The sequence below is a fragment of the Mobula birostris genome, chromosome 1 (assembly GCF_030028105.1).
Source record: "Mobula birostris isolate sMobBir1 chromosome 1, sMobBir1.hap1, whole genome shotgun sequence".
Taxonomy (NCBI): domain Eukaryota; kingdom Metazoa; phylum Chordata; class Chondrichthyes; order Myliobatiformes; family Myliobatidae; genus Mobula; species Mobula birostris.
Genome location: NC_092370.1, coordinates 13,542,263 through 13,557,606, shown reverse-complemented (window position 1 = coordinate 13,557,606; position 15,344 = coordinate 13,542,263). Strand labels below are relative to the sequence as shown.

Sequence of the window (15,344 nt, the reverse complement as noted above, 5' to 3'; positions counted from 1 at the left end):
ACATTATTACTACCTATGATTGTTATCTCTCTGATCTTTATCTTTATCTACAAGCGGTGCGTAGGAGCTTAATTTCAACATTTAAGAGAAGTTTGGATGGAGCAGGGATGGTAGGCCTATAGGGGGTTGGATAGTGTAGGGGGAGGTCAAAGGAAATAGACAGTTTAAATGGTTCAGCACAGACTAGATGAGCCCAATGGCCTGTTTCGGCATCGTACTTCTCGATGACTGTAGGCTGCTGGGGTGGAGATGGAAGAAATGAAGTCTGTAAAAGGTTCATTTTGCTTGTTTTTAATGAAATGCTTTCTAGTCTCCAGTGTTGAATAAATATACATCTTCTCAATCCAAGAAACTGCAAATATTCATGTCAATAGATATTGATATTATAATATCAACAGATGTTATAATGCAGATAAACATTACCATTATATAAATAAACTAATAATTCTAAATCATTGTATAAAATTGAAAGACATAAAATCTTTGCCTGAACTTAGAATGTCTTACAACCTTAGGAAAGGCAGAGAGCCCAAAGCCAATAGAGTCTGAATGAGTACTCACTATTTTATGGCAGGAAACACAACAGTCAGTTCCTGCCCAGCCAACTCTAACAAACATCAATCATATAATGATCACACAATCGTTTTTAGTGCTACATTTCTGTGTATTCTGTATCTGTGACAAATACATTAGAGGCTTTTAAGAGCTGTTTGGATAGGCACATAGATGTGAGGAAGATGGAGGGACATGGACATGGTGTAGGTCGGAGGGATTAGTGTTTGGGTGTTTCTGATTTGCTTTTTAGTTGGTACAGCACAACATTGTGAGCTGAATGGCCTGTTTCTGTGCTGTACTCTTCTATACTCTATAAATAAAGGTCAACATTATCTCTATTGTCTTAGTTGCAAATGACAAGTTTTACTCTGTCTTTATCATCATTATTTATGGGTAACAATGATGATCCGTATTTTCGCTAAATTAGCTCAAACTATAACCACAACATATATTTATTCTTGGTTAATTTAACACCATTGCACATTGACCACTCATTGCTCAACACTGGATTAATTGTTGTCTACTTTCTGTTAACTTGTCTGTTTACTCTTAAATAATAACCAAATAGTCCCCACAATTCTACAATCCTGGAAACATTCACAACTTTATCATACTTTATAAGTTTTGAACAGACTGACTCAAATGATGACTCATTTTTGACTAGAAAAGTTGCTTGGGAAAAATAAAATGAGGAAGGAATACAAGCAGTGGGCTTTTAAAACAGTTACTAGAACTGCATTCATATTTCCTTCTTCCCTAATATTCTGAGGAAGCAGTCTGTACTGCTTCCATTTTTGAGGAACTTTTTTGCAACTTTTCTTGCAATTTTATTGAGTTTAACTTTCCTCAGAACTTTCACTAAGTCCTCTGCAGATATGTTTGTGCCACGACACATCTTCCATTTTTTAAGTAAAGGCAAAATCTGCTGTTTATCTTGTTTTATTTGCAGGATGTCATCTTGTGTTGAGTCGGTGAGTGCCTTTCTGAGCTGCAGTAATTTCTTTTGCTTGATATTCTGCCGTGCCACAAAATGAAAAAGAGCTTCTTCACACACCGAAATACCCTCTGGATAAAAAAGTACAAACATGTTTTCTTTATATTATGTTTTCCAAATTAAAGATCTTTCACCAGATCAACAAAGAAATATCAGTTACAAAATTACAAAACAAATGTTTTCCTGTTATTAACACACGAGATTCTGCAGATACTGGAAACCCAGAATAATAAATATGCATAAAATGCTGTAGGAACAGCCGGTCAGACAACATATCTGGAGAGGAATAAAGAGACTACGTTTTGGGCTGAGGCCTTTTATTCTTATTCATAGACGCTGCCTGATCTGTTGAGTTCCTCCAGCAATTTGAGTATCTTTTCCTGTTCTTAGTGTCCCTTGGTCATGAGCAAAACTAATATGTACTCTGGATCAAGTATGTTTAATTTCTGTCTAAGGTCTGGTACTGGTGGCAAATGATGATTACTGCTATCCCTCCACCTGTGATTATCTTACAGAAACATAAGCACCAAGTCAAAGTCAGCTTTATAATCAAAGTGTGCACTTGGCACCATATACTACCTTGAGATTCATTTTCTTACAGAAATATAAAAAAAAATACGAATGAAGTTACAAAAAACTATACATAAACAAAGACTGACATATAACCAACGTGCACGGCATAAATAATAAATAATACCGAGGACATGAGAAGATCCTCACCCCCCCCCCCCACAGGCTATGCTCTTTTCTCATATAGTATCTCATATGGTATGTGGTGATACGTATGTACTCTGATCATAAAATTTACATTGAACTTCAAAGAGTCCTTAAAAGTGAGTCTGTAGGTTGTAGAATCTGTTTGCAATTGAAGTGAGTAAAGTTATTTATCCACACCATATCAGGAGTCCGATAGTTATTTGGTAATTGTGGCAGTAATGCACCATTAAGCTGGGTGCCAACCGCCATAAAACAAGATGAAGAAGAAGAAGAAGAAGAAGAAGAGTTATTTGGTTATAACCATCCTGAACATGTTGGCGTGGGACAAAGGCTTCTGTACCTCCAACCTGAAGGTTGTAGCAAGAAGAGTGTGTAGCCTGGTTGGCTGGGTTCCTTGATGATGAAAGTGACACCACTCTGTATAGATGTGCTCAAAGGTGAGGAGGGCTTTGTCTGTTTTGGATTAGACTGTATTCACTACTTTATGTAGCCTTTCCCATTCTTGGGCATTGGTGTTTCCATACCAGGCCATGATGCAACCAGTCAGTATACTCTCCACTGTGTATCAATAGATGTTTGTCAAAGTTTTTGGTGGCACATATTTCTTAAGAAAGTAGAGACACTGTCATGACTTCTTTGTGATAGCAAGGATGTCACTGAGACTTGAGGATCCGAGTTATAGGGAAAGGGTTGAATATGTTACAACTTTATTCCCTGGAGTTTAAGGGAAGATTTGATAGATGTATACAAAACTATGAGGGGTATAGATAGGATAAATGCAAGCAGGCATTTTTCAGTGAGGTTGGGTGCGACTAGTACTAGAGGTCATGGATCGATGGTGAAAGGTGAAATGTTTAAGGGGAATATGAGGAGAAAATTCTTCACTCAAAGGGTGGTGAGTGTGTGTAATGAGCTGCCAGTGGAAGTGATGGATGTGGGACCAAATTCAGTTGTTAAGAGAAGTTTATATAAATACATGGATGGGAAGGGTATCCCATAAGACCATAAGGCAGAGAAGAATTAGACCATTTAGTCTATTGAGTCTGCTCCACCATTCCATCATTCTATTCTGAGGCTGTGCCACCTTCTCCTAGACTCCCCCATTATCAGAAATATCCTTTGCATACTCACTCTATCTGGGCCTTTCAATATTCGATAGGTTTCAATGAGATTACCCCTCCTCCCCATTCTTTTAAACTCCAGTGAGTACAGGCCGAGACCGCTCAAATGCTCCTTCTGAAAATCCAGGTAAACAACATCCACTGGTACCTTCTGTAAGACCAGAGGAGGTATCAGCCTCAGAATAGAGGCGTGTCCTTTTAGAACAGAGATGAGAGGAAGAATTCCTTTAGTCAGAGAGTGGTAAATCTCTGGAATTCTTTACCACAGGCAGCTGTGGAGGTCATGTCTTTGTGTACATTTAAGATAAAAGTTGATAGATTCTTGATTGGCATGAAAGGGTATAGGGAGAAGGCAGGAGATTGGACCTGAAAGAAAAATTGTATCAGCCATGATGAAATGGTAGAGCAGACTCGATGGGCCAAATGACCAAATTGTGCTCCTATACCTTATGGTCTTATGGTCTATATGCACTTTGACAATAAATTTACTTTCAACCTTAATCCTGCACAACTTTGAGATATCGGAGGAAACCAGAACAAAAGAAACAGTGTTTGAGACAGCTGTCAGTGATAATTTGAAATGGAAATCATCAAAAGACCTGAGGAACCAAAGAACAGGTGGTGTTAATTGTGTTCCCACCTCCGCCTGTAAGGAGTTTCTATGTTTTACCTGTGACTATGTGGGTTTGTGTGGGCATGTGGCCAAGTGGTTAAGGCATTGGACTAGTGACCTGAAGGTCGTGAGTTTGAGCCCCAGCCGAGGCAACGTGTTGTGTCCTTGAGCAAGGCACTTAATCACACATTGCTCTGCGACGGCACTGCTGCCAAGCTGTATGGGTCCTAATGCCCTTCCCTTGGACAACATTGGTGTCGTGGAGAGGGGAGACTTGCAGCATGGGCAACTGCTGGTCTTCCATACAACCTTGCCCAGGCCTGCGCCCTGGAGAGTGAAGACTTTCCAGGCACAGATCCATTGTCTCGCAAGACTAATGGATGCTTTTAAAATTGTGTGGGTTTCCTTCGGGTGCTCTGGTTTCCTCCCACAGTCTAAAGACATACTGATTGTTAGGTTAATTGGTCATTGTAAATTGTCCCATGACAAGGCTTGGATTAAACTGGAAGATTGTCAGGTGGTGTGGCTTGAAGGGCTGGAAGGCCCTATTCTGCACTGTAACTCAATAAATAAATAAATAGGTAGATCATAGATAGATGGAAAGATGGATACCAACACTTCACCCAGAGTTTGAAATGGACTCACAGGGGAAATACATGAGGGAGGTAGATTTGTAAGAGTCAAAGGGCACATGGACAAGTAAGTGGAAAAGTAAGGTTCAGTGGCATATGGGATAAATGATGGGCAAATGGATCTGGCTTCAATGGGAATCCTGGACAGCATGGACAGATGGGCTGAAGGGCCAGTTTCTGTGCTGTATGTATCTGTGACCTTCTGACACATGAGGAAAACTTAGTGGGTGGGAAATTTTGCAAACTCCTCATAGACAGGACCAGAGATCAAAACAAACTCGAGTCACAGGAGCTATGAGGCCCCAGCTTTTCCAGTTTGCCACTTTGACGATATAACCATATAACAATTACTGCACGGAAGCAGGCCATCTCGGCCCTTCTAGTCCATGCTGAACTCTTACTCTCACCTAGTCCCACCGACCTGCACTTGGCCCATAACCCTCCATTCCTTTCCTGGCCATATATCTACCCAATTTAACTTTAAACAACAACATCGAACCTGCCTCAATCACTTCTGCTGGAAGCTCGTTCCACACAGCTACCACTCTCTGAGTAAAGAAGTTCCCCCTCATGTTACCCCTAAATTTTTGCCCTTTAACTCTCAACTCATGTCCTCTTGTTTGAACTTCCCCCATTCTCAATGGAAAAAGCCTATGCACGTCAACTCTATCAATCCCCCTCATAATTTTAAACAGCTCTATCAAGTCCCCCCTCAACCTTCTACACTCCAAAGAATAAAGACCTAACTTGTTCAACCTTTCTCTGTAACTTAGGAGATGAAATCCAGGCAACATTTTAGTAAATCTCCTCTGTACTCTCTCAATTTTATTGACATCTTTCCCATAATTCAGTGACCAGAACTGTACACAATACTCCAAATTTGGCCTTACCAATGCCTTATACAATTTCAACATTGCATCCCAACTCCTATACTCAATGTTCTAATTAATAAAGGCCAGCATACCAAAAGATTTCTTCACCAACCTATCCACATGAGATTCCACCTTCAGGGAACTATGCACCATTATTCCTAGATCCCTCTGTTCTACAGCATTCTTCAATGCCCTACCATTTACCATGTATGTCCTATTTTGATTAGTCCTACCAAAATGTAGCACCTCACATTTTTCAGCATTAAACTCCATCTGCCATCTTTCAGCCCACTCTTCTAACTGGCCTAAATCTCTCTGCAAGCTTTGAAAACCTACTTCATTATCCACAGCGACACCTATCTTAGTATCATCTGCATACTTACTCATCCAGTTTACCACCCCATCATCCAGATCATTAATATATATGACAAACAACATTGGACCCAGTACAGATCCCTGAGGCACACCACTAGTCACCGGCCTCCAATCTGACAAACAGTTATCCACCACCACTCTCTGGCGTCTCCCATCCAGCCACTGCTGAATCCATTTAATACTTCGATATTAATGCCTAATGATTGAACCTTCCTAACTAACCTTCTGTGTGGAACCTTGTCAAAGGCCTTACTGAAGTCCATATAGACAACATCCACCGCTTTACCCTCGTCAACTTTCCTAGTAACCTCATCAAAAAATTCAATAAGATTTGTCAAATATGACCTTTCACGCACCAATCATTTTGTTTACCAATTGTTTTGTTTAATTCTCTGCCAAAAATTACATGATCAGAAGTCTCATTTTCAAAGTATGTGCATCCCGCCAACATAAGGTTAGAAGTTCTAAACTGTGCCAGAGCTCTTACTGCTTCCAACATTTTTGGCAAACTATCTTGTTTAAATCCCGTTGTCATGGCGCTCTCGCTTTATTCTCAAGTTGTGAACTTGTCTAAACTCACATTTTTCAAGTACAAGTCAAGATTTATTGTTATTCTTCAGTACATAAATGTAAGGGAGAAGAAAATGATTGTTACGCTGGATTGACTGCAGAATTAAAAATCACAATAAGCAGAAAAACACAATAAATATAAATATAAAAGCAATTCTATAACACACAACGTGCAAGTAACTGCTGAGTGTGGCCGTATATACATAAACTTAGTTTATATACATACAAAAGTGCTGAGGGGCTGATGTGAATGTAGTGGTGGTGGGATGGGTTAATGGGTGGAGGTGTTGCTAGGCTTTTTCTGGCATCTTTCTGTATATACTGGGCAGCACGATGGCACAGTGGTTTGCACAACACTTTACAGTACCAGTAATAAATAAATCAAATATAAATATTCCCTTAATAGTGATTAGGCTGGTGCTAGTGATTCATGAGGAATTTTTAACTACCTGTTGTAGAGCCCTCCTCTATGCCACAGTGCAGTACTGTTGTGTGAAAAGTACACAGGGAAACAATTGGCCTGGAATTTTGATTAATATTTAAAATGAGGAATTTCAGAATGTCGGTCAGCCCGAATAGGTACAATAAGACATAATGTCTGCATTGATATTCGTAAGCAGGAGTAAGAAATCTTTGGCAATACCTTCAGAGTTGTGCGGCTGGCAGGGACTGCACAAGTTGTCATGCCACGCCGTACCAGCAATATCCAGCTCTAAGCCCAGCTCAGTGCAATTCGTGTGTCTCTTACATTTTGCAGTGGTGGACGTCAGGGATGAAAAGAAACCCGAGGGACACTTTGCACAAACTGTGTCACTTAGTGGAGTACCTAGAGAACAGACAAAGGTGTTATAGAGTTGTCCCCACTAAAATAAAAGACAGGCTCAAACAAAACTGATGAAAGAAATCTACTGTTTCTGTATCAGAATCAGAGTCAGGGTTATTGTGACCGAAACATGTCATGAAATTTGCTATTTTGCAGCAGGTCTGTGTATGTGTTGCAAAAATATATATATGGAGCAAAAGAGGAAGAGTGAGGTGGTGTGCATGGACCGTTCAGAAATCTGATGCTAAAGTGTACTTAAAATAATGGACAACATATTCTGCAGAGTGACATGCATCATCAATCATCATCATCATCAGGTGCCATGCCCAGTTTAAGCTCTGACTACCATGGCCCACATACTCCTGATTCGGGTCAAGTGGATCAATTCATTGGTATTCATTTCCAGTTCTCTGGCTGCTGTCTCCATCATCATTCGTCTTTGCCTTCCTCTTGCTTTCTTCCCTTCAATCTTTCCCATAATTACCGTGCATTCTAACTCCTCTTTCCTAATCACATGTCCAATGAAGTTACGTTGCCTTTTCATGATCTCATACATTATTTCCCTTTTTGTGCTTGCTCTGTTCATGACATTCTCATTAGATATTCATGTTGTCCATGATATTCTTTGCATCCTCCTCAAAAACCACATCTCTGCTGCTTCAATTCATTTCCTCATGTTACTAAATATTATCCAACATTCTGAGCCATATAACATAACTGGATAAATGTAACATTTCAGTACTCTGAGGTGGGTTGTCATGCCTAGTTTAGTACTGGTCAGTATACTCTTCATTTTCGTAAAGGTGTCTTTTGCCATCCCTATTCTTCTTTTGATGTCCAAGTTGCACCTGCCATCTGATGTCACCCAGCTTCCTAAGTAGCAAAAGTTCTGTACTTGTTTTATGTCTTCCCCATTTATTCTCAGCCTGTAGATAGGATTTTCCTTCTTTTTGGATATCACCATTGTGACGAGAATACACATAAATTAAGATGCTTGCTGGCTTGGGCTTGCACCAGTGGCATCAGCAGTTGGTCTGCCACCTGTCCTCAGGGGAGGGAGAGATAAGGAACACAATAAAGCAGCATTTGAAGGTGTTAATGAAGGAGCCATCAGTCTGGGTATTGTCAAGAACGGCTCCCCCTTTGAACCCTGAACTGTTTGAAGTGATGGACAGGCGATACCCCAGCAGGGGGATAAAAAGGGACAGGTTCGCTAAGGCAGGACACACACGACACCCCGAGGTAACGAGACCCTGGAAGCGGTGCACCTCTCACGAGTCGGTGGGAAGCTCTTGGACGGCTGATCGCGGGATCAGCCTTAGACGCACAGGGTGGAAAGGTACGATCAGCGGGAACCCAGTGTGTGTCCGCCCTTGCTTGGGTGCCGGGTTCACTGCAGAGGATTGACCGCATCTGGAGGAGGGGTCACAGTCGGTGACCTCAGGTGACATCACAAAGGACCCGCCCGAAAGCTGCTTGTGAGCAATATCGCCGGTCTGTGAGTGGAAGCCGTTCTGAATGATCAGTCGTTCTCGTTCTTTCTCTCCCTCCCCCCACATTATCCATCGCCATGGCAACGATTACTGCGAACTGAACTAAACTGGACTGAACTTTGTGTCACTTTGAAATTGGTCATTTACCCCTAACAACGATAGAGCTTGATTGATCCTGTTATCTTAATTCTGTGCACATGTGTGTTTATCATTGCTGAACTGTTGCATTTATTATCCGTTCGATTACTGTGTTGCTTGTTTCTTTAATAAAACTTTCTTAGTTCTAGTAATCCAGACTCCAACTGAGTGATCCATTTCTGCTGGTTTGGCAACCCAGTTACGGGGTACGTAATGCCATACATTCAGTCTTTTTGCAATTGATAGATAAACCCATTTTTGCACTTTCTTCAACAACTATATCAATTAAGTTTTGTAGTTTTTCCTCCGAACTTGCTATTAACACAGTATCATCCGCATATCTAAAACTATTGATGTTTTCACTGCCAACTTTGATTCCCAAATGTCTCTTATTTTGTGTAATATTGTTTCACTGTACACATTAAACAAATCAGGGGAGAAAACACACTCTTGTCTAACGCCTCTCTTGATTTTCGTAAACTGACTCACTTCTCTATCTATTCTTACAGCGGCAGTTTTGTTCCCAGTACAGATTTCTGATTAGGTGGAGGTCCTTTGAATATACAAACTGTAGATCTAGAGTTTCCTGTAATATTCACTTTATCAAATGCTTTTGTGTAGTTAAAAAAACAAACGAACAAATCTTTTTGCACTTGAATAGTTCATTCTGATAGTATCCTTAACATCAATATTGCATTTCTTGTACCTTTGTCTTTCACAAAACCACATTGTTCTTTACCTATTTCAGCTTGTATCTTAATTATAGCTCTTGTCATCAAAATTGTTAGAAGTATCTTGGTGATATGACTCAATAAATTTATGGTCCTATGTAATTCACATTCTATTGCTCCAGCTTTCTTAGGAAGAGTGAAAAATGACATGCATACTAAATTTTTAAAAGTCAGGGCAGAATCAGAGTAAGATTTATTTTCACTGAAATCTGTTGTGAAATTTGTTTTGTGGCAGCAGTACAGTGCAAGACGTAAAAATTACAAAAAATAGCGAAAAAGAGGAATGGACCGTTCAGAGAACTGATGGTGGAGGGGAAGACACTCTGCCTAAAACGTATTTAAAATTGTTCCTTAAAAATGAATTCAATGTTCAAAATTCATTAAACCAAATAAGCTTTGTTTTCACTTTGGTGGAGGATCCACTCTGAAAATGATCCATTCAGCCACCAAAGCGTGGAGGTTAGCACGACGCTATTACAGCACAGGGTATCGGAGCTTGGAGTTCAATTCTGACACCATCCGTAAGGAACTTTATCGCCCTTCTAGAGTACCAGGTTTCCTCCGGGTACTCTGGTCTCCTCCCACACTACAAAGACATACCAGTTAATTGTAAATTGTGCTGGTGTTAAATAGGTGGGCTTCTGGGCTATGTTGCTCATTTGAGTGGAAGGGCCTGGTCCATACTGTATAGTTAAATAAATAAAATAGAACTACAAATAATGAGGAGGGTTATTTTGTTGAGCGTATGACTTATCAGATATAATTCAGGAAATCCCAAGTAAATTGACTAAAGACTAAAAGAAGTTTGTAAAGAAAAGGAATAGATTGAGAAGGTAGATCTCTCTTTGCTGTTACACCATCACATAATTTCTTTATAGACTTCCCCTGGCAACATCATTTAATAACATAGTGTCAATTTCTAAGTGTTCCTCATGACTCCCAGGCTATGTCTCAGCTCCTCCACTCTTTCTACCTGCTGCACCATTTATTCAATTTCGACTCGCTTTACACTTATGACCACATGGCTAAGTACAGTTCCAATGCCATATTCAACTTTGCTGATGACACCATTGTCGTTGGCCAAAACAAAGATGTTGACGAATTGACCTAGAGGAGGGAGACTCCCTTTCAAAGGCTCTATGATTGATGTTCTCAATATTATTTATAACTTATTTATTTTTTTTTGTATTTGCACAGTTTGCCTTTTTGTGCACGTTGGGTATTTGTCCATCTTGGTGTATAGTTTCTCATTGATTCTGTTGGATTTCTTTATATCTACTGTGAATGCCCACAAGAAAACTAAACTCAGGGTTGCCTATACTGGCATATATGTACTTTGATAATAAACTTACTTTGAACTTTGAAATTTTGCTCATCTGATCTAAATATGAGGAAGTCTGAGGTTACTATTGTAAGTTCCAAGTCAAGACACCATCCACATACAGAGGAACTACCCGAGTCTCCACAATGCTTGGCAGAACAACACAGAACCCAACCACAGAAAGACAAGCTCTGTTCCTCCTTCCCATGCACACACCCACACAGACAGTCTTCCAACCCCAGGAAAGGCCTTTAGGCCTCAAGTCTCCAGTCCCTGTTCAAACTAGTTCAAAAGAAACTCTACAACCTATGTGACTTGAATGTGGAATTGCTTGGGGTGAAAAGCATAAATTCTCACAACAGGAAGCTGGATAGATTGAAGAGGGGGAGAATGCTGAAGAATAAATGGAAAATATTGAATTTAGGACAAATGAGTCAAATGGTTGTGCAATAAATGCTATATATACAACATGGTTATAAATGCACGAGATTCTGCAGATGCTGAAAATGCTGCATAATCCACCTAGAATGCTGGAGGACCTCAGCAGGGCAGAGAGTATTAATGGAAAGGAATAAGGACTTGATGCTTCGGAATGAGACCCTTCATTAGGACTCAGCCCAAAACGTCGACTTTTTATTCCTTTCCATAGACACTGCCTGACTTGCTGAGTTGCTGCTGTGTGGATAGCAATTTGTAAATGCATTCAAAGTTGTACACTCATTGTAGAGTATTTATAAGTATTGAATCTATTATACCTGGAGTGTGAACTTCAAATCCAGGAGGACATTCTTTCTGCTTCATACAGAACTCGTGCTCCAAGAAGTACCCGTCCTTGCATTCGCACACTCTGTTGTGGTACTGATTGCAGTCCTGCTTAACATATTGGTTTTCTTGGCAGAAATTATTGCAGTACTGACACTTCTGTAAGTAATTCCAGAACTGCGTGTAATGTTTTTCAGAGCAAGGGGCGCAAACTGTGTCTTGGGTTTTGGTGCAAGGTGTCTTCATATAGGAGCCTGGAGGGCAACGAGAGCAGGTTCGGCCTTGATGTTGGTAGGTTTGTTCTGCCACACTGGCCTTTGCACTTGCATAAATAAGAGGGGCAAAAACCAAGCTGAAGAACCACTGAGGAGAAAGAAAGAATAATTTCAATTATAGCGTCTGTGTGCACTGTCAATGGAGCCCAATACATACAGCTATTACCTAGCTCACCAAGGCTCTGATCCAGCTTTTCATGATGTCTATATGAACATCCATACATTGTCCATGTGTATGCATACCTTCTCTAGAGTTATTCAAGTTAAAGTTCAAGTTTGTTGCCATTTAGCCAGATACATGTCTATTGCCAAACAAAACAAAGTTCCTCTGCACAACACAGTACATATAACTCACACACAACACATAAAGTAATACTATCACAAATAAATTAGCAAGTAATAAGGTGTTTTCAGACACAAGTTAAAAAATAAACAGTATAACTCGACTAGCGCTTCATATATGATGAGACCTATGGAACCCAGGCTAATTAAACCCAAAGATGCAATGGTAGAATGGTCCAGCTGTGGAGGGGTGAAAACGAGGCTTACCAAATTAAAAAAAATGAGAACTAAAAAAAATGCTGTGTGAGAACGAGGTGTGGACAAGTGATAGAAACGCAGCAAACTACAGAAACTAACTAAAGATAAAAACTGTTAAAAGTGGAACTAGTTATTAGTATCTCTACCGTACTTACTGGAAATCCTCAGGGTGAAACCCCTGAAGGAGAGACAATATTGATAAAAGATTTATCGAAGCTACGACTATAACGAGCATCAGCAATAGCGAGACGATATCGGCGGACAGTAGTGACCAAGATCTCTACCGTGTAACTGGAAATTAGTTCTGTTAAATCACACCAAGCGATCTGGTCAGGTTTCTTTTGTTTAAGTATTGTGAGTCGATTTTCTGTGGATGACCCACTATTTCATCCAAAGAACCAAGAAGCAATAAGGCGAGCCACCCAAGATCGACGAACCAGTGTGGGAACAGAATGTTTCAAGACGTAGAGGATTTAATATGGTTGGATGTGTAAGTTTATTTTTTATTCAAAAGATATGAATTTGTTTTTGTGGAAGAACTGAGTATTTTTGCAAAGACTTTGATAAGTTACTGAATGACATTTATAACCATATAACCATATAACAATTACAGCACGAAAACAGGCCATCTCGGCCCTTCTAGTCCATGCCGAACTCTTACTCTCACCTAGTCCCATCGACCTGCACTCAGCCCATAACCCTCCATTCCTTTCTTGTCCATATAGCTGTCCAATTTAACTTTAAACGACAACATCGAACCTGCCTCAACCACTTCTGCTGGAAGCTCGTTCCACACAGCTACCACTCTCTGAGTAAAGAAGTTCCCCCTCATGTTACCCCTAAACTTTTGCCCTTAAACTCTCAACTCATGTCCTCTTGTTTAAACATTTATTTTGTTTAAAAGTTGTGATGTTGGAGATATGTCGTGAAAGGAGTTGTTATATATTTATGGGGGGGAGGGATTTAATTTGAATTTGAAGACAAACTGACCTGAAACTAAAATTGAAGTTAACTATTATACTTAAAAATAGGAATTCAATAAGTTGCCTAACTAACTAGGGATAAATATAAAGACAAATGTCAGTTTGTAAACCTTTAAATAGGGCATAATACTACTAATTAGATAGAGAAACTGGAGTAACTCTAAAAGTGTGCGTTTTCTATTCATTGCCTCTTTCCGATACCTGGAGCTTCTGAAGGCCCTAGCAGTTAGATGCAGAGTTATTCCTCTAAGAGATGCTTGTTAGCCCCAGTTTTGGCAACTCCACCTCGCTTTACAGTCAGTGTCAATGCTGCCTCTAACAGTGGTAGGTAGGCAGACGGGTTTTCACCTATGTTCTGTACCATGTTCCTGAATTTAGTGAATAATTCATCACTGCCTCTATGGTAGCAAAAGCTAAATCTATGAGTGTGTATGCAAGTAGCAGGTGTAGCTCCAGGGTATATTGACCTGATGATGTCAGAAGCTGGTGGAACAATACTTGCACATATTTTCTGCATTCAGTGCAGATCAGACACACTTGGTTCTCTAGGTAGAAAAAAACTTACCCCTGATATCTCCTCTGTACCTACTTCCAAGCACCTTAAAACTGTGCCCTCTCATGCTAGCCATTTCAGCCCTTGGAAAAAGCCTCTGACTATCCACATGATCAATGCATCTCATCATCTTATACACCTCGATCAGGTCACCTCTCATCCTCCGATGCTCCAAGGGAAAAAGGCCAAGTTCACTCAACCTATTCTCATAAGGCACGCTCCCCAATCCAGGTAACATCCTTGTAAATCTCCTCTGCACTCTTTATTTGATTTCCACTCCTTCCTATATTGAGGTGACAAGAACTGAGCACAGTACTCCAAGTGGGGTCTGACCAGGGTCCTATATAGCTACAACATTACCTCTCAGCTCCTAAACTCAATTTCACGATTGATGAAGGCCAATGCACCATATGCTTTCTTAACCATAGAGTCAACCTGCCCAGCAGCCTTGAGTGTCCTATGGACTCGGACCCCAAGATCCCTCTGATCCCCCATACTGCCAAAAATACTATATTCTGCCATCATATTTGACCTACCAAAATGAACCACCTCACACTTATCTGGGTTGAACTCCATCTGCCACTTCTCAGCCCATTTTTGCATCCTATCAATGTCCCACTGTAAACCCTGACAGTCCTCCACACTATCCACAGCACCCCCAACCTTTGTGTCATCTGCAAATTTACTCCACTTCTTCATGTAGGTCATTTATAAAAATCATGAAGAGTAAGGGTCCCAGAACAGATCCCTGAGGCACATCCCTGGTGACTGACCTCCATGCAGAATATGACCAGTCTACAACCACTCTTTGCCTTCTGTGGGAAAGCCAGTTCTGGATCCATAAAGCAACTTCCCCTTGGATCCCATGCTTCTTTACTTTCTCAATAAGCCTTGCATGCGGTACCTTGTCAAATGCCTTGCTGAAATCCATCTACTGCTCTACCTTCATCAATGTGTTTAGTTACATCCTCAAAAATTTCAATCAGGCTTGTAAGGCATGACCTGCCTTTGACAAAGCCATGCTGACTATTCCTGATCATATTATGCCTCTCCAAATGTTCATAAATCCTGCCTCTCAGGATCTACTCCAGCAACTTACCAAGGAGGGATGGGTTCACTGCAATTCTGTTAATTTGTATTATAGGATCTGAGTTATTCTGCATGGCAGCTGGAGCTGTTTCTGACTGGTTTGTATCAGAGGTGTCAGCTCTGAAATGAGGTGTTGTTGTCTTGTTACATACATCAGCAGTTTCAACAGTGACTGTTTCCCTACTCT

General features: G+C 40.5%; 1 protein-coding gene across 1 annotated transcript in view; it reads right to left on the bottom strand.

The window, feature by feature from the left end:
- Window positions 1-258: 258 nt before the first annotated feature.
- The window catches only part of LOC140195002 (tumor necrosis factor receptor superfamily member 11B-like), a 29,042-nt gene continuing 13,956 nt past the window's right edge, over window positions 259-15,344 (bottom strand). The window contains exons 2-4 of the mRNA XM_072252542.1: window positions 11,711-12,080; window positions 7,093-7,275; window positions 259-1,620 (exon numbers count right to left, since the gene is read on the bottom strand). Coding sequence (XP_072108643.1) covers window positions 1,295-1,620; window positions 7,093-7,275; window positions 11,711-12,080 — 879 coding nt within the window. The 3' untranslated portion in view covers window positions 259-1,294. The remainder of the gene's footprint in view (window positions 1,621-7,092; window positions 7,276-11,710; window positions 12,081-15,344) is intronic.